Genomic DNA, 19970 nt, shown 5'->3' with positions numbered 1-19970 from the left:
ATTTATTTGGTAATATTAATTTGAATTACTACCACCAGATTCTAATAAATCACTGACTTCTTTGATGCAAAAATAACATTTATTTTTCATACCCCAATCCTGCCAAAACCTGCCAAGTTTTTAAAACGTCAACCGATCATGCCACAGGCCGAAATAAGACGCCAATCCTGCCAAAATGGCAGGAACCTGCCACATATGGTCACCCTGATGACAATTGACAAGTGGACGCTGGTGATAAAATTTGACATTGACAATTGAGTGGCAACTCATAAATCTAGCCATAACTTTTTTTTTTCGTCCCGGTCGGCCGTCGGGACAGGCCATTGACTTTTATAAGTGGACTCGGCATAATGGTCTCTACTAAATCAAAATACTGTGGCCGGTCCACCATTTTATGTTCCGGTTCTCCGAGGTACATAAACTGTCAAAGTGTCGTATTATAGGGATGTCGAAATTGAAAGAAAATATCGATATATCGATACATCGATATTTGAAAAAATATCAATATCGGTCTCGATATATCGCGAAAAAAATAGGCACTTGAAATGTTCACAAAATACTCAGTTGTATACATACTTTAATAATAATAATAATTGATGGTAACATTAAAATAAACAACTAGTATTTGTCCGATTTTTTGGTAATTTTCGCCCGATATCAATAATGGCAACTTAAATAATAATTAATAAACTTAAAATAAATTTAATAGTTTTATTAAAATTAAGGAGGCTCCTATATAAAAAAAACATATTTGCCTATTTAGTCTCTATGTACTATAATACATAGAGACAAAATAGGCAAAAATGATATTTCTTTTATTTAATATTAAAAAAAACATTTTTGATATCAATATAATATATAATATAACAGGACGCTCACTTATAACATGTTAGTTTATCGACGTCCTCGACAAATATCAACCGAGTGTCCCATCACTATAGACCGCCATGTTTAGTTCTTGGCAATATGGCGCCGGCCACACTTTTTTGTAGTTATGTCGCCTCCATCTGTTTCCTTATTCATTGGGACAGGCACTAGCCATAAATAGAAACTTTCTTTATGGTTGATTAAGTCTAGACTCTAGTATGAATGAGGGATTTTCATTTATATTTTTTAATTTTAATTTTAACAATCTTAAAGGGCCCATTCACGGCAGGACTGCACGGCAGTCCTGCATTGAATGGGCCTCACTGATTGGTTCACACTCGGTGCTGCCGACCGGAATCTGAAATTATCTGCAGGTTGGCACCACTGACTACATATGGGTTGTGTTTCCAAAAAATATCAGTGTAGGTACTGTCAAGTGTGACATAAATCATTGGCCTAAGCGATTACGCCAGTACACTGGTAATAGTTTAGGAACACATAATAAAAACTTGTCAAACTGAAACTTGACAACTAAAAGAGTTTTGGCGGGCATGTCACTTTCAAACTTCTTCTACTTTTTATTGTTGGTGTGGTTTTTATTATTTTTCCCCAAATTGTGGTTTTTGGGTTTGTGATATTCACTATTGGTAAAATATTAGCCATTAAATATCCGATAACTTGCACAAGTGCAGGTAAGATGTTGTCAAAATTCCTGTGACATTTGGTGTGAATATCGGTAAATAGGGCTATTTCTTCCGTGAATTTTAGCTAAAACATTGTTATAATAACTTTATTATCCTATTCATTGGAATATTATTGCGTCTTTTTCAAGTTGAAATGTATCAAGTTTTACATTCTTTTGCCCAGTTTTGTAGCAATTATTGATGGTATTCCCTGGTATTACCGATAGTTGTCTACCCATACGCCATCTTGTTACTGAAATGGAAACTGTTTGACAATCAAATTAAAAATATAGGAAAATCTCTCATTCGTGTCTCGTGGGAAAGCGCCCTTAACGTATGTCAACGGTGCTTGAGAATCTGTGTAAAAAAAGAATTAATCTATGGAGAAAACTGAAATGTGAGTCTGTGGCAGAAGTAAACACTCAAAATGGAAATTGGGAGATATCCCTAAAGTTTAGATTATTTTATTAGAAATTAATGTAAATATGTTATAGTGAATCCCAATCTACTCATTTCAAGGCCTTTAAAATGTCTTCAGAGAGGTAAATAGCTAACTTTTTGTGCCATATACTTAATGTCAATATTACTTCCGAAGATCAGTTGAAAGTTGCAAAATCAATAAAGTACGCGAATACACTAATGTCACGCCCTGAATTATTTTGTTGCTGTACAGTTATAGTCATAAAGCTCGTTACGACCTACTGATGTTTTATTCCAGGGTAGAATGGGTGGAGATTATAGAACCGAAGACAAAGGAACATATGTATGCTAACCTTACCACAGGAGAATGTGTATGGGATCCACCTGAGGTATGCCATTTTTATTCTATTTGCTGAAATAAAAATATATATATCCACAAATTCAAGTGAATAGTCAGCAGAAGAATACATAAAAAGTACTGTACAACATCTTTATAAAATTAACTAAGAATGTAATAGCTCTCCAAAAGGTCTACTAGTTCTATCTGACTACTGTTACTAATACCCGGTTTCAAAGGTTTTTTGACAAACATTTTAAATCTTTTTACTGTTGTTGTAGATTGGTTTACTTTTTGACGTAAGCTAAGTAAAAGAGATAGTCGATAATAAATTCTTGTCAAAAAAACTGGGTATAGAATACTATTTTTTATATATACTATTTTTGAGCTACAGCAATAGTTTATAAAATATTTTAAATTCACAGTAAAATTTTAATCTTTTTGTCCATATCTATTTTTTTATTTTAGTCCACACCTTTCAACTTTTTATTCCAATTAAAAGTGGATATATTCTCACCTATAAAATTTACATAAATTATAAGAATAACATAATTTATAGCAACAATAGTAATGATCATTTAGCAAAGAAATAATTAATCATCATTATTGCCTCATATCATTCTACGCATTGGTAATTAACACTGTAGTATGTTAGTGTAATACAAAAAGGTCATTTACATTTAAGATAAAACATTGATTTATGTATTAAGTACTTGCATCATCTTATAAAAAAATTAAAAAACATTATTTTAACTGTAGAATTTGATAATATTATGTACAATGTATGTACATCCTTAGTATTAAAATAATTATGCAGCATCATAAAGTTAATATACCTAGCGGAATAGAGAAACAAAGACCTAAGCAAGAGAGATGTCACTATCAGTAACACTGCGTGATAAAAAGAGATGTGTGATACATGACAGCAGCACTCTTTTTTTGACGTCCAGTCGGCACGTGCTGTTCGTTGACAATTTAATCTCATAGAAATCATGTTCAATCATGCTTGTGTACATATTTTTACACACAAATGAAACTTATTTCGGTTTGATTTGAAAGCTCGAGATTTCCAATATGCCAGTCAAAGGCAAGCATACCTTGTGTACAACTCTGCCAGCTGCCTTGCTGTAGGTAATATTGATATTTTAGCTAGTGTTGTAATTTACAATGTCATTTTTTATTGTTTCAGGGTGTAAAAGTAAAAAGAACAGATTCATCACAATGGTGGGAGTTGTTTGATATAAATACTCATAGATTCTACTATTACAATGCATCTACTCAGGTATTATAAATATTTTAATAAATTGAGAAGTATTAAAAAAAGTGTGAGAGTTAATATTTATGATAGCATTTTTAATGTGTTGTTTTTATTTCAGACAACTGTGTGGCATAGGCCAACCGATTGTGATATTATACCTCTAGCCAAACTGCAGACTTTAAAACAAAACACAGATCCACAGAAGAGGAGAGAGACAGCCACACAGACTAACCAGGCTGTACCACAGGTGATATCAAAACTTGTTACTTGTGAATTGCCAAAAGTTTTAAAAATATAACAGTGCCTGGGATTTAGGCTAATTTAAAACTAAACCTAAATACCTATTGGCCATCTAGGCTAAAAGCTATTTACAACTTAAGAAAACATAATATAAAATTTAGAAAGCTTGTGTGATTTACCTTTTTTTTCATCCTCCTTGTACAATCACAAGCACAATGCACACAAGTTTATAAAAATAAACCACAAACTGTCATTATAGCAATCGAAACAAATGTATCATTATTTCTATACTTTTTGCAAACATATTTTTGTGTATAAACAGCTTGTGACTGTACATATTGTGCCGCTATGTGAACATAATTGTTTCCTTGATAGATACCATCGAGCCTTGAGCCAATAAGTAGTAACGGGAACAGTACGGAGGCAAGCGCCAGCAAGCTCTCACCAAGTAATGCTAAGAATGTTACCATACCACAAACCAGCCCCATCCGCACCCGGAGGTCTCATTATCATCACAGGTTGGGTCGCATGCATCTTACACATACTTCATTTAATCTTAAAATGAAAAACAAGGGTATAAAATATGCTAAGCTTCATATTTTCCTTTTCATGTATGCTATAATAACTATATAAAAATACTTTTTTTAAAGTATGACTATTATATCAGATTTTTTTAAAGTTGTTTAATAATGGTAAGCGACGCTAAATTCTGCTGTTACATACACATTTACATCTTTTGAAAATTGATGTCTTATTGCTGGTCATTCAAACGGGTATTCATTTTCTGCTTTTGCTTCAATGACGCTTTATAGCAATGAAAAAATGTACCTTTTTACCGTACACATACATGTTTAATAATAATAATAATTATTATTATACAGTAGATACTAAAAACATTATGGGCATAAGAAAACTTATTCGAGTGTCTGGGAAGGTAGACTCGAAACTTTTGAAGATTTTCGAAGAACGAAATTGGAAGAAGTGAAGAAGTACCTAAGGGCCGGGTCACAAAAACACGATACGACGTCGTGGTCACGACGAGCATCGTAAAAAAATACGACGAGACATCGTGACGTGCCTTGATATACGGCGCGACGTCGCGTCGTAGAAACTCACGATGCGTCGTCATCTTTGAATTTCTACGTAGCACGTCACGATGTCGCGTCGTATTTTTTTACGATGCTCGTCGTGGATTCCCACGACAAGACGTCGCATCGTGAAACGACGCCGCGTCGTGGTATGACACGACGTCGTATCGTGTTTTTGTGTCCCAGCCCTAATAGAGAGATACACTGTCTGTCTATGTCTTACTTCTTGTTGACCTAATTTGGCTTAAATTTGAATTAATAGTCATAGTTCTTATTGCTTAAAATATACAGTTACCTGCACTTCGTTGCGTACAACGTATACAACTTCAGTATGTATTGCAGCAGGAACAGCGGTGAGAGTCGGCGTGGGCGGTTGAGCGAGGACGGTACCACGCAACTGTGTAGACATACAGACTCTGGCCGCTCGTCAGACAGCAGCATCAGCAGCGCGCAGCAGCGACGGAAACAGGTAACGACCTCGGGAGAATCAGGGAACTTGAAGTTATGGGTTAAGCAAAAATAATACCAAGTTTCGTTCTTAATTGAGATAATGTCTGTATGCCTAGTTGTAATAGCATTTGAATCAGCCAAAACATAATATTATGTATTATGTACAACTTTTTTGAGTTGGAGGGTAAACACTTCTTGGGTTAATCAAGAAACGAATTCTATGGAGCATAAGAAATCATTGCGGATTTTATGTCAATAATTACAGATTAATCTATCGCTGGTGATCTGCTGAAGCGAAGCAAGACTAATGTTTAATCTATGTCAACCATTCTGTATTTTTGAACTCTGAGATAAGGTTTCGAGAATCTGATTTACGAGTATAATACCTCGATCGTGGAAATCGCAGACACAATAGATTTTCAATTGATATGCAACGGCCGGGTGCCGCTTGGGGGTTCGCGAAATCGTTCGCCTCGTGTTGACCGATGACAACGCGCTTCTAAATCCAAATGGCAATTATTGTAAATTGACCTTGGTGATGGTATTAATTGTTGTTAGGAGCTGAGCGCTGCAGCCAGTAGTGTGCCAACATGTACGCCGCAGCTGAGGAAGAGGAGCAGCGTACAGGCCGCGCCGCCGCACGAGCCAGAGAAATGGTCGCCACACTCAGGTATAACAGCTTTAGTCTGTCGCAGAGCGTGCAGGAACATTGACGTATTGCCACTGGGTGTTAAGTTGAATTGTAGTTTAGCTATGTTGGCTGACATGAAAACGTTAACCAATTAATAACGCTTTTGAATTTAGAATTTATAAACTCCTGTCAAAATACCCCAGAATCTGGGCGTTAGCGATTCGTCATGACAAGAATAGTTACATTTAAACCCGTTTAAATCTTTAAACCATGACAAGAATAGAGAATACATTTAAAAACAGGAAGTCATTGAATGTAATAAATACATAAATTATGTGATAATAATGTGACTTAATTTATTACAGGAATAAATCGCAGTGGAAGTTTTATATCGCCTCGGAAAGATGCGTCCGATGACTCCATGCACGAAAAATATTTTAAGTCGGTTGAGAGTACGCCACTTACTAGGAGAAAGGTATATTTAGGAAGACATAAATATTACAAACAAACAAAAAGTTTATATTTAGTAATAAGACGTGACAGTATTGTTTTTATGTTTGCATATTAAAAATAAATTATATTGATTAAATATTTTAGCCTTAAAACGAGCTTGTGCGCGGCTTCGCTCGCGTTAAGAAGTATTATTATATACAAACTTTCATCCCCTATTTGAACCCCTTGGGGGTGGAATTGAAAGAAATCCTTTCTTAGCGGATGCCTACATCATGTCATCTACCTGCATGCCAAATTTTAGCCCGATCGGTCCAGTGGTTTGGGCTGTGCGTTGATAGATCACTATGTCAGTCAGTCACCTTTGAGTTTTATATATTATATAGATATACTTAAGGTATATTTAGCTTTTGTAATAATTATTTTCTTAACTTAAAAATGCAATTATTTTAATGACATTTGAACTTTTACGAAAGTAAATATTGACTGTTGTAATATATGAATCAGTTAAAACAACAGTCGGGCGGATCGTCATGCGAGTCGGCGTCGCCGCAGAGCCCCGGCAGCCCGCTGCAGAAGCCGCAACCCACGCTGTTCCTACAGGTATTAGTGCAGACACCACGCTGAAGATTAATAATTCGATCTCTTGGATCTATGCTATTGGATCTTAAAAACACATTCCTCGCAACACGTGTCTGGTGGAATCGCAGCATTAGTACTTACAAAATGTGGTCTTGGAATCCCAAAAGTAACCTTTTAAATTGGTGGCAATAGTAATCTGAGTATAATCTGAGGACGCACTTGCCTTTTAACATGGTCTAATCCCTAGCCTTCTTTGAGAGTCGGCTTTTAATATTTCATTTCGACTGATAAAACATTTCATCGATAAAAAACACAATCTTATTTCACCAGACGAGCGCGGCGCGTCCATCTCTCGTGTCCTCCATATCGCTGGCGACGGAGTCTGCGGGCGCGGGGGGCGGGGCGAGCGGCGCGCTGGGCGGAGCCAGCGGTGCGGGCGCGCGCGTCATGCACAGCCTCGAGCGCCCGCACCATCTGTCCAGGCATGCGAGAGAGCGGTATTCTGATAGGTAAATATAGTATGAATAGTCAGTGATATCTCATATTATTATTGAAGCATTCTGAAAACTACTTTTAAATCTAAAAAATAATAAATACTACATTATATAAAAATAGTTACCAGTGGGCGTACTATACAATGATCATTAAGCATCTTTTTCAACTTCACAGACAAAGACGAAATATAGTATATCGTAGCCATTGTGTAACTATTTTTATTAGTAAGAGGATATGACAACACGTATTATTTTATTCATGAAATGAATCTCAATACCAGTTTAATGGCAATGTTAAATTCTCAGGCACTTAGACAAAGATCGACTAGCGGAGTTGGACCGCATAGAGCGGTATCCGGAGAAGCAGGCGGTGTACAGCGCGGACAAGCCGTTCCGTCAGACCAGTCTCGACCTGCGACAGAACGCCGCCTCCAGCTGGCATCCGCCGAGGGAGTTCACTAGGTAGATGAAATTATATTAAGAGGGCGAATAAAGCAAAAAATCAAAACATCGTCCTTCTTTCTTCACACCCGTCTTTCATATGCCAGGTGAAAAAGGACGACTCGGAATCATCGCCAAGTTAGTTTTTTCTTAATAACTCGATAAATATACAACATTTAAAAAATCCGCCAGGTCAGTCCCTCGGTGATAGAATTTATATACAATGTATTAAAAAATATTAAGTCAGTTTGATGTTTTGGCAATACATATTATATGAAAAATTCGAGAAAATTAGATGCATCTTTGTGATTTTGGAGTTGCGGCCGTCATCTGGTATAGAAATAAAATTCGAAATACTTAAATTAAAAACTTGATGCAATGTCGTGTTGCATATTGTGTGACAAATTCTTGAAACAGATTTAGCTAGAGCAAACACGAAAATAGTTTTCATTATTTTCGTGTTTGCTCTAGACTGGAACTGGCCTTGATGGAATACACAAAATACTCTTAACAGAAGTATGACGTTTAAAATTGTTGTTTTAACTGTATTAAAATTTTTCACAGACGGCAGCAAGCAGAACCCGAGCGGTACAGCTCTAGCAAGACGTCCGTGTCGTCGGGTAGCAGCAAGCATCGCGCGCCGCACGAACACAGTTTCATGCGACTGTCGTCCGCCAACGAGCAGGATAATATCGCCGCAGGTAAAACATTGGGAGTGTTTTAAAAGCCCTCTATGGCCCTTTACCTACAAGCCTAGTTACATAATGTCAAAATTTATTATGAAGTTTTGTGATTTTTATCTGATTGACCTACGTGTATATGGTAACTTTAGCCATTCAAATGCAGCAGCTAATTCAGATATAAGTTTTTTGATTGGCGTATAATAAAATATTGACATGTCTGATGTCAGTAAAATCGGTTTTATCATCTGAAATGGAATATAATCTAATAGAGCTTATTTTTACAGTGAACTACAAAATGAAATGCGTTAAGCTAGAGCCGGTCTTAACTGAACCCAACGTGCAGAAACATAATCAGCGACTCGAAAGAAATTCTACTCCTCGAGATAGAACAAAATCGAAACGTAAGTCTGTCTTGCAATGTTGTGTCCTTTAAATTTTTTTGTAGTAGTCCTATCTATATTGCAATAAATATCACAGTTTTTTCCTACTTACAGTCATATTGACGTTGACGCTGCACATAATACTTATTAAGCGTCACAGCACACATATCAACTCCGAAAGGGATCGTCACCGTATCGCCTTCGCCTCGCCGTCAACCAGGCGTCAACCTAACGTATGCGTATTAACAAAGCGTATCAGTAGCGCCTGTACGTCAACTAGGCTACGGCTAGGCGAGGCGATTACGTTACGGTTCCGCTTAGTGTGCGTTACAGTAGGGAGTTTCATACATACAATATTCAACGGCTCGAGGCGATACGGTGCCGATCCCTTTCCGAGTTGATATGTGTGCTGTGACCTTTAAGCTAATCGCACATTTGTCAGCATCGTACACGTCGAACATACCGCATAGTACACGAAATGCGTCGCGTATGGGGTAGAGCAATGTGTGAGATCATTTCATATAACGAATTCTTAAACGTGGCGCGTTAGGCGCGTGCGTGCTGATAAATGTGCGATCACCTTTACGTCCCTTTATGTTTCCATCTAAATTACAATGTAGACGACAATCCGAAAATGCAGTCCGAATTTTATAAATTTTTTTCAACATATTTTCTTAACATCAGAACCTATTTTCCACTTTTTTAAAATAGAAAATACATAATGATTTGTTGTGTCAGGTCACAAGCAGCCCGTCGAGGACGAGGTCGCGTTGGAGGGCGAGGAGGAGGACGAGGAAGGGGGCGGGTCCCCGTTGTACTGCAACTGGGACCTGCGCGGCATGCAGCATCTCCTGCCGCTGCAGGACTATATACTGCAGCAGGCTAAGCTCTCCAGTAAGTGACAATTCTAATTCTCATATGTAGAATCTCGTATGTGGCATGATAGCCTAAGCATAAAAGTGATATTAGAGTCATGAAAGTTGTGCCACTGTATATAACAGTGTCTATGTGAGGTAAGAGTTGCTAAGTCAGTAGCGTTCGAACTCAGAACCGATCTTCGACGCGAAATAGTTTAGACTGTAACGGGTTACTCTGATACATTCTAAACTATTTCGCGTCTAAATAAAATTATAACAATTATAATTATTTTCAAACACTTACTATTATTATATTTTTTATTTGTATGTACGAAAACACACTTATGTCACAAAATATTCGTGATTCTATTTATGCTAACTTTAAAGGTCGTGGGCGATACGGCGCGTCGGAATCGGACGGGGAGTCCGGCACGTCGCGCTCGCGGTCCGGCTCCGAGCGGTCTCTCTCTGGTCACGAGCCGGACAACGAGTCGTCGGACGGCGGCGCGCGTACGCCCGATGATGATGACGGCTCCGGCGTATACCTGCCGCATTCGTATACGCAGCGCCCGCCTGACGTCGAATACATGAACCATGGAGTTTCGTATTACAATACCTTCGTCGGGTTTGAGAGAGACCGCCAGCCGTCGCCCGGTATACATAGGGTGAGTGAAAAATTATTACGAAGCATTTGAATTGTTACATAAGAAATCTGACTATGAAAATGTTAGCCTATGTTGCCCTAGCAATTACTAAGAATATATTGATATAATATATGAAATCAGTAGTCACTTAGGCATAACTATGCAATAAATATACCAAATTGCCAAAATTACCCTTTAATTTAACATTACCATTCCCTGCTAAAACATTTTAAGGGTATATTATAATAACATGCCAACTAATTTCCTTATTGTATGCCTTTACCTACTGTGTAACCAGCCGTTTAATTAAAATGTCCAGACATCATCACTCGGCGGCGGCGCGGCAACGGGCGAGGCGCACGGCGCGGCGGGCGGCGCGTTGTACAGCCCCGTGCGTGCGCACCCGCAGCACGCGCACGCACCGCCCGAGCAGGACATCGAGATATTCGCCAAGGACAACCTCAACTTTAACAAGGGGATATTCAGGAGGAAGGTGCGTTGAGATTGTTATTATTATTGAGTAATACGGACCGTGTGAACTGGTGTCACAAATCCGAAAGGTCCCGGCTTTCGGATTTGTGACACCAGTTCGCAGGACCATCGTTGCGCACATTCCTTATGGCCGAAAATATTGATGTTAAAATGTTATATTGCGTTTTTCTCGCTTTCATTGTGGCGAAGTCATTAAAAGGTGTTAATAACGCAACGCGCATCATTCATCCTCCCATCTCTACATCTCCTGCTGTCGTTCTGTGACAACATCACATCAACGATGCAACTCATTAACGGCCATTCCCAATATTTGATCTATCTCTGGTTTTGCCCTACTAGAGATAGTAATAGCTCACAATTGACATAAAATATGTCTAATGTGAGCTATTTCTATCTCTAGTAGGGCCAAACCAGAGATAGATTAAATATTGGGAACCGCCGTTAGTTGGCATATACAACGTCGAAGCGGCGCGGCGACGTAAGACAATGCAGGGGAGCAATGTACCATTGAGTAAATTGATTCCTAGGCAGTTGAGGGACCTACGTCATGTGGTCGGCTGGATTTGACGTAACGCGACCAAAGTAGGTCCCCCATCTGCCTAGGAATCAACTTCTCTGATAGTAGAATGAATGAATTCCAGGCTTCAGTGCGAGATATGCTTTCTTGGACATCGTCGTCGATTAGCGCGCCGATGGTGGGCGTGGCGTGGGACAAGGCGCATAAGAAGGCGGCGATCGACCTGTTCCGCCTAGTACAGATATACATGGGTGACCGCAAGGCTCGACCCGGCATGACGCTCAACTCCGTCGCGCAGGATATACTGCACGCTACTTTCGCCAATGAGAAGTGAGTAGTTTTGATTGATTGATTGCGTTTGACGTTAGTTTTATATTGTAGTTTAACGCCTCTAGTCCACCGACACTGCGAACTGCGAAATAGCGGCGAACCGATTTACTGTCTCATCCGCCACACGACAATGCGTTATATTGCATCTCGCTCGATTTCTGTTTCGCATTGGTTTCGCAGATATTTCGCAGTTCGCAGCGTCGATTGACTAAAGGCGTAATCGTAGACTGTATCGAGACCAAAAAAAGCTGTATTATTGTTGGATATAACTGCATTAATGTTAAGTTGATTAGTCCTGCTTCTTACGGTGCCTCACTGGCCCAGTAGGGCCATTCACCTTTTACGGTGTTGTTAGTACTCTGATGCAGCCAACTGCGAAAAAGCGGCTGCTATTACTGTCTTCCATTTCAAACGACGAAGCGTTATGTTGCATGTATCAATGTCTCTAGTCCACCGACGCAGTTCGCTGCGAAACAACGGCGAACCGATTTACTGTCTCATCTGCCACACGACAATGCATTATATTGCATCTCGCTCTATTACTGTTTCGCATTTGTTTCGCTACTGTTTCGCAGCGAACTGCGTCGGTGGACTAAAGGTGTAAGAGCCAATGACAATGCAATAATTTGTTCATTAAAAAAATTCGAATAATTCAAAGAAAAGATGAAAATAAATAGAGCATGTTTTTTTATTTTTTTTTAAACTATTATTATTGTTCGCAGACTCCGGGACGAGCTATACGTGCAGCTCTGCCGACAGACGACGGAGAACCCGCTCCGCGACTCGCTGCTGCGCGGCTGGGAGCTGCTGTCTGTGTGCCTGGCGTTCGTCCCGCCCTCGCCCGCCTTCCAGCCAGCGCTGACCAACTACGTCAACAGGCATCGAGATCCGGCTTTCGCTGATTGTTTCCCGGAGGTGAGGATGCTCCTAGAATGTTCTACAGTCTAAAACCCTTGTAATGTTTACACCACGCTTAGCATCCATTTTGCTGTCTTTGTCTGATACGTAAGACAAGCAAAACACCAAACACCTACACCGTCAAAGTTTTAGCGCTAATGTTTTTTTAAAAGATAGAATATTTATTTATTAGCTAATAACGAAAAGTTAAAATTAAGTTATAGAGGAAAGTAAAGAAAAAATCTAATTTGTTTATATATTGTTGCAGATTGGGAAATGGCCTATTCACATTCAAGTGTCACATTACGCGAGTGTCGCCTGCAAGAGACTGGAAAGGATCGGGTGTGGCGGTAAAAAGCAGCCCAGAAAACCGAGCACCGAGGATATTGATCAAGCTAGGGTAAGTCGTAGTTGCTACGATGTTATGAGAAAAATGTAATGTTATTATGGGAAAAAAATCTGTAGCAAGAAATGCATGTTGTAACTATTATAGTCTAAACCGTGATACATGCCAAGGAAACTTCATTGGATTCTAAAAACAGTGTGTATAGTTCAGTTACTTTCTTTTTTACAGATACAAATCTTCAGACAGTCAATGTTTGGCAACACGCTATCAGAGGTAATGGCGCTGCAAAAGGAGCGTTTCCCGAACAGGCAACTGCCGTGGGTGCAGGTGGCGTTGTCGCAGCAGGTTCTGGCTCTCAACGGCAAGGAGACGGAGGGGATATTCCGAGTGTCGGCTGATGTTGATGAAGTCAACGCACTGAAAGCTAAGATCGACAACTGGGAGCTACCTGACGCGTCTACGTTGACAGGTAGATATTGTTGTTTTAGTTGCTATATTCTGTAGTTTTTTAGCTTATAGCGTTTTCGGCATCTCGAAATGCCCCGGGGCAGGGCAGGCAGGACGGGCCGAACGGATACGAAGTTTAAATTAAGAACATAAACAACGTATTGCACTAGTCATAGATAAAGGCACTAGTACTAAGTCCACGTGCTTCGTGGATCATCGGTTTTGTTCGGCTATTTCCGTATCCATTCGGATCCGCCTGCCCTGCCTGCCCTGCCCCGGGGTAGTTCGAGATGCCGAAAACGCTATTAGTCAAGTGCCTAAAATACGCGTAGGAATTATAATATACAAATTTCTAAATTGTTTATTAGTATATTTTTTAAACTGAGTATCTCTGTACTGTTTCTTATTTTTATCAACATTAACAGACCTGTGTTCACGGTTCGCGCTACAGAAAATCTTATCGGGAATAGTAAAAAATTCCACTATAAAACGTAGCTTGGCGATAACTATATCAGTACTTTTCATCAAAAGAAGTTGGTAGTTTGTGAATCTAATCAACCCCGATAATTTCCTTTTTTTTACACTTTGAGTAATAACTAATAATAAATATTTGTAATTGTAGACGCGCACGCGCCCGCCAGCCTGCTGAAGTTGTGGTACCGCGAGCTGTACGAGCCGCTGATCCCGGACTCGCTGTACGGCGCGTGCGTCGCCGCCGGACACGACCCCGCCGCCTGCGCGCGCGCCCTGCAGCGCCTGCCACCGCTCAACCGCCTCGTGAGTGTTATATACTGCTAACATTGTTTAGCCCTCTTACTTATATAGATGGTTAGGGCACTTTTACTGTCATGTGGCATCGCCCGTGCGCGGATCTGGTGCGCATCAATGTTATCCACATCTATCATTTCTTATCCATACGTCGAATAAGCATGCAACACTGGGTTATGGGAGTAGGGAAATAAGATTTCAGCTCAGTGATTCTAATGTGGCATGGATTTTCATAAAAAAATAGTACGTAGTTTTATGCATAATGCAAACATGTCATAGTTATGAATATTGACTCCAAACATTTTCTTTTTTCCAGGTACTTACGTATCTAGTGAGCTTCCTCCAGCAGTTCTCCGCTCCTGAGGTGGTGAGTCAGACCAAGATGGACTCGTCCAACCTGGCGATGGTGTTCGCTCCCAACTGCCTGCGCTGCACGGCGCAAGACCCGCGCGTCATACTGGAGAACGCGCGGAAAGAAATGACCTTCATGAAGACTCTCATCACCAACCTCGATACATCCCACGTGCAGGATCTCCTGTGACCAACGAATCTCAACTATAACAACAATGTTATACGTCAGGAATACTTCTAAATCCTAGTAATGTTATGTGGCTACGCGGCTGAGCGACGCTTGATGAAATTGTATGAGATCGCACTAACCGGCTATGAGTCCAGTGTGCTCAATCAAATGGCATTCTCAAGATTGGAGAGATGTCAAAAATGTATGAGATTTGACACAACGCATCGCTCAGTTGTGGCGTAGTTACGTCTAGTGTGGTCCTACCTTTAGGATGACTTCTAGTTAACCCTTCGTAGCTCGCGCGATCAAGTGACCTATCCTCTGTATGCCGAATTCCAGTGTCAATTGACGACGGTATACGCGTACTCGTGTAACATTCTTGTATATTTTTTATATTTTTGTACGCTATGTAATTTTATTTGGTAGAATCCAAAGATATTTAATGGAACGTGATTGCGAATGTTCGCTAGGGCGGCCGCCCGCGTTCGTGTGTTTGTTATTTAGTTTTTGTTTGTGTGTATGAAAGGTTATGTTTAAGTTTTAAGGCGCACTGTACTAAAACGGTACGATTTGCATAACACATTGGACTCTAACAAGCTCGGCTTAACTCTTTAATCTCAAATTAACATTTTACAGCTAAGTGTTAATGAAAAAAAATATTCATAAGAAATATTTATCTCGAAATTAAAGATAATTACGATTTTCATTGTATTGCTTGCAAACGATGACTAGAAGATAACACCATTATAGAATTACCAGAGCTATTTGATAGTGTAGTTCCTGAAAACATAGATTTATATACATATTAGGTAATAAAAATTATGAAATTTGACAGTTTTTGGCGACAGACTGACTTGTGACGCCATAGACAAAACGCCAATGAAATCATTCGAATTTAAATATTACTGTTCGGCAGCTAAATTTTAAATGGTATTTTGTGGACAGTATTTTTTTGGTCACATTTTAAAGCACATGGGATTTAAAGGCCAAATGACGTTAATAAAATATCATGGTGATGATTCAAGCTAAAGATATTATGAACAAAAATCACACTGAAAATACTCATATTATCTCATAATATTTTACATACTCATACATATCTTATATTTTGCTTTAGTCTGAGCATTTAAACCATATTATTTTTGTACACTTTATTACTGGTTGTAAGTTACCTTTTCTATGATGCATTCCTTTATGCACATATCTATATTACAATTAACTTTACGTTTACTTAATTAATTGTTGTGATATATTTCGTGTGTCGACGCATTTCCGTACCTGTGTAAGGGTGCGTTTCCATTGAAGCGGAGCGGAGCTTAGCGGTGCCCGAATTGACCAATCGTGCTATTCCAGCGGAATGACAGCGAAGCGGAGCGAAGATTTCAAGCATGGTGATTGGTCAATTCGGTACCGCTAAGCTCCGCTCCGCGCCAGTGGAAACGCGGCCTTAACGTGATAGCAATACATTGCGAGTAAAAGAAACAAGTGGTGATGCGTCTAACGAAATTTAACCTGCTTCAGAACACTTGACAATGCATAATTTCAAATCACAATAATTATCTAACATAAAACCATTCTAAAAATAGTGTCGCTAGTAACTATTAACCCCGCATTTAAAACTCACCGCTTTTTAAGTCTAATTTAGTTGTTACTTTTCGAATTTAAACGAACAAAGTGTATTTCTTAGTTTTATGTTCTGTGATAAACTATTTGGACCCACGTAAATGATTGCGAAGTGATAACCCAATGCAATCGCACTTGTCTGCGACTTGTGATGACATAATATACAGTTAGAGTGAGGCTATAGAACTGCGTCACTGCGTTAAGGGGACGACTAACCCTATAGTGTCGATTTTATAATTCATTTTTATACTTGAAAATAAGCCCCGAAATGTTTCATTTTCTAAAATTAGATACTACATTATATTTTAGAGAATTCGATCTGAGCAAAAACACGATATCTTAAAGTTTTCTCGATAGAAAAAAAATCACAAAGATGCACGAATTTTTCATTTATTGCCGTAATCGTGCATTGAACTAAGTTAATATTTTAACACATTGTATAAAATTCTATCATTGAGAGATCGACCTAGCGGATTTTTAAAATGTTGTATATTTATCGAGTTATTGAGAAAAAACTAATTTGGCGATGAATCCGCGTCGTTCTTTTTCCCCTGGCATATGAAAGACGTGAAGTGAGTGTGAAGAGAGAAGGACGATGTTTGATTCTTGGGGTTAGTCGCCCTCTTAACACAACCATTTTCCATTCCGTTGTGTTGTTAAAACACCACATTCGACGATACCACGCATCTATGTGGCATGCCATACAATATGTAAATATGTATGGAGCGTCGCAACGCATTTAAGAGCCATAGCATACGGATGGCTCATCGTATACAATATACATCCTTCACACGAGAAGATCTATAAGTAAAAAATCATAACACGTTAATATTATGATTGTGCAATGTTATACGACCTACATTAGTATATTTGTGAACAATTAACTTCAAAGCAAGATGCTGCGTTACCGTGAATTTAGTAGTATAAATCTAAAGAACTTATTTAAGAATAAAAAAGAGCCTAATTCTCGCACCTCGACTCTGAGAGTCTCGACTCTGTTGAAGAGCTGACATTTGACACAAAAAGTATGCGTGCGAGCGAGACCAACTGACAATAAAAATCGAGTTCCCAGGCTCAAGAATTGGGTTCTAGATCGAGTTTACAGAAGCTATTAAAAACGTTACCTTCAGCAAGGACGAATTTATGTAACGTATCTCTCAATCTTCTGACTCAATGGACGGTGTTATGGGCTATGCAATTTTCTGCAGCACAAGTCTACTACTGTTTTAGATATTATAACGATAAGTACCTAATATTATACGGTATATCTGCTGGATTAGAATCACATATTATAGAGGTTATGTAACTCAAAGTATATTTGTATAAAACCTATTTATATAGTTGTTGACATATAGAGATCTATTTCACAACACAAATTTATCTGATACTGCCTTCAAACATAACCAGTAAAGTGCTTTGAGAGGGCGTGGTTTCCTTGCTTCTGTGATACAATATGTTATATCGTAAAGGAGTATGCATTTATTTTATATTCTAACGAGCGTGAAGCCTCTAACAGACGACGACATTGGAGTCTTTCGATAAAATAAGGAAATATTGTAAGAAGATTGTAAATGCTTTCTTACGCCGTCTTTCTCTGACTTGGGAGGGAGTTGTTTGGTGAAGTTTTGTCTTTTTCTGTTATTACATATAAGAACGAGACAACTATATCGAGAGACTTTTGTGATTCATATTCTTTTCTTATTAGAACATTATGAAAAAAAGAGCAAAATTGCGCTAAAAATAATAATTATTTTATATAGTCATGTTGTCTGTTTTAGGCCTGCAAATCATAAACTTAATACTGAAAGATTTATTAATAACCACAATAATGTAATACTTACAAATAAATGTAATTTAATCGAAGTCACAAATTAATTTTTGGTCTCAAAATCTGTTTTCAATATTTACAATTTTTTATCTCTTTTTAAATTTGTGTATTAATAATTTTAATTATTAAGACTTGTGAATGTATTGCTTTTTACTCTACACATAGTGACGTTTTAAAAGTATATAGCTAGTCAAATCCCGGGTTCTTAGAAATGCACAAAGATGTGTTTTTAAATTGGGTCTTGTAAGACTAAAGGACTAAATAAGGCATATCTTGTATGGTAGCTTCGATACTTATATTCTTCGTAAGTAAATATTTGTAACTTTTTCTGTATACAACCTCTATAGATTGTACCATGATGGACAATTTCAGGCAATGTGAACTTGTCATGACTGTGTGTTTTTTGGACTGCGTAATCGTGGTTTCAATCATGGCTCATTCTGTAATTGTCCATCATAGCTCAACGCATAAACCTATAATACGACAGTATATATTAAGTCTATGGCTCAACGTATAGAGGATATTTTGGCACATTTATGATGGACTAATGAAGTATTCTGCCAGTGTATTGACTTTTGACCGGATCAATCGCAGTATCAGGCATTTTTGCAATAGCATCACGTTGTTACTATTAAATATTGTAGTAAACTATTAAGCCTGCATAAGACTCATCGTATTAATGTTCTCAGCGTGAATAGATAATGCAACATATAGAAACGATAACGAATTTAGACAAAGAAAAAATTAAACTTACTACGTTCTCACGCTCGTGTCCTTGCGCTATCGTCTATCGATTTTTAACTTCGATATCGTTTCGATATTGTGCATCGTCTAAGCACGCTCTGTCGTAGTCGAAATTGAAGTATGTTACCGACTTTGTATTGTGCCATATTGACGCATTAGCTAGCTGTAGTCCTAAGTCTTACGTCGCGTACTTTCGAACACGGATTTTTCGAATTTCTCGTATTATTTTTATTGAATTACCGCTTATTTTGTATTATAGGTCTGAACGATTGTAATTATAGATAGGAGCCCCCGAGCTCTAGATTAACGTTCGGGCGATAGTCTCCTTGCAAGTTCTGAGCTGGCTTTCGGCAGCGAAGTAGGTATAGTTTACTGCTAGTACCACATTATGTAAAGTTATATAGTGCTTATAAATAATGCAATATCTCACGTGGAATACATTGTATATAATATTGCTTATTTTTTGTTACTCGGACGGTTGATGTCTCATGTCTAGCGCCTGCGTTGTTCTGAAGGCTATCGAGTTACTGAAAAATAAATATCAAAATTATCCGTTGGATTAATGCGAATACCAATTGTTGGTTTTATTTTTTCCTTCCTACCGACGCACAAAAAGGTTTTGTCAAGATCAATGAAGATTTATTATGTGGCCGCTCTGAGACCAAGGTCTGCCTCGTTTCCAAGAAATAGCATGAAATGACAATGTAAGCTATTTGTTTAATACGTAACTTTCCGACCTTATATGGAATAGCTGGCGTCATCTATGTGTATTGGAACGAAATGGGGTATGATTGGTATGAATCATACCGCCCATCCCATTACTTTACAATGTCATATTTGTACAGACGTTTTATGATTGCTGAATCACAAGATTCATCTGGCGCCAATTAAGTTGTAGGTACTAAAATATGTAAACGACGGAGCCGACGATAAAAGGAATAGAAACACTAATA

The 19970-nt window shown here is 38.5% G+C and overlaps 1 protein-coding gene and 1 long non-coding RNA gene across 4 annotated transcripts; both read left to right on the top strand.

Moving 5' to 3' along the window:
- Positions 1–1971: 1971 nt before the first annotated feature.
- On the top strand, positions 1972–16171 carry LOC121731002 (rho GTPase-activating protein 39). Of its 3 annotated transcripts, none has more exons than XM_042120292.1 (22): positions 1972–2092; positions 2269–2359; positions 3497–3589; positions 3684–3812; positions 4181–4323; positions 5239–5362; positions 5902–6013; positions 6340–6449; positions 6932–7027; positions 7337–7515; positions 7807–7962; positions 8506–8642; positions 8909–9025; positions 9743–9898; positions 10249–10526; positions 10825–10998; positions 11639–11844; positions 12567–12759; positions 13010–13141; positions 13316–13556; positions 14157–14311; positions 14619–16171. In XM_042120292.1, the coding sequence occupies exons 1-22, from the start codon at positions 2079–2081 to the stop codon at positions 14841–14843; spliced, it is 3261 nt and encodes a 1086-aa protein (XP_041976226.1). In that variant the 5' UTR covers positions 1972–2078; the 3' UTR covers positions 14844–16171. The 3 variants fall into 3 exon arrangements, with proteins under 3 accessions (XP_041976226.1, XP_041976227.1, XP_041976224.1); XM_042120293.1 differs by having other exon boundaries at positions 5236–5362; positions 6944–7027; XM_042120290.1 differs by having other exon boundaries at positions 5236–5362.
- An 862-nt stretch (positions 16172–17033) lies between these two features.
- Positions 17034–19592, top strand: LOC121731009. The gene is made up of 2 exons (XR_006036177.1): positions 17034–18577; positions 18838–19592. It is a non-coding gene; the product is annotated as an uncharacterized LOC121731009 (long non-coding RNA).
- Positions 19593–19970: the final 378 nt, after the last annotated feature.

The sequence above is a fragment of the Aricia agestis genome, chromosome 10 (assembly GCF_905147365.1).
Source record: "Aricia agestis chromosome 10, ilAriAges1.1, whole genome shotgun sequence".
NCBI classification, from domain to species: Eukaryota; Metazoa; Arthropoda; class Insecta; order Lepidoptera; family Lycaenidae; genus Aricia; species Aricia agestis.
This window is presented reverse-complemented; position numbering and strand designations above follow the sequence as displayed.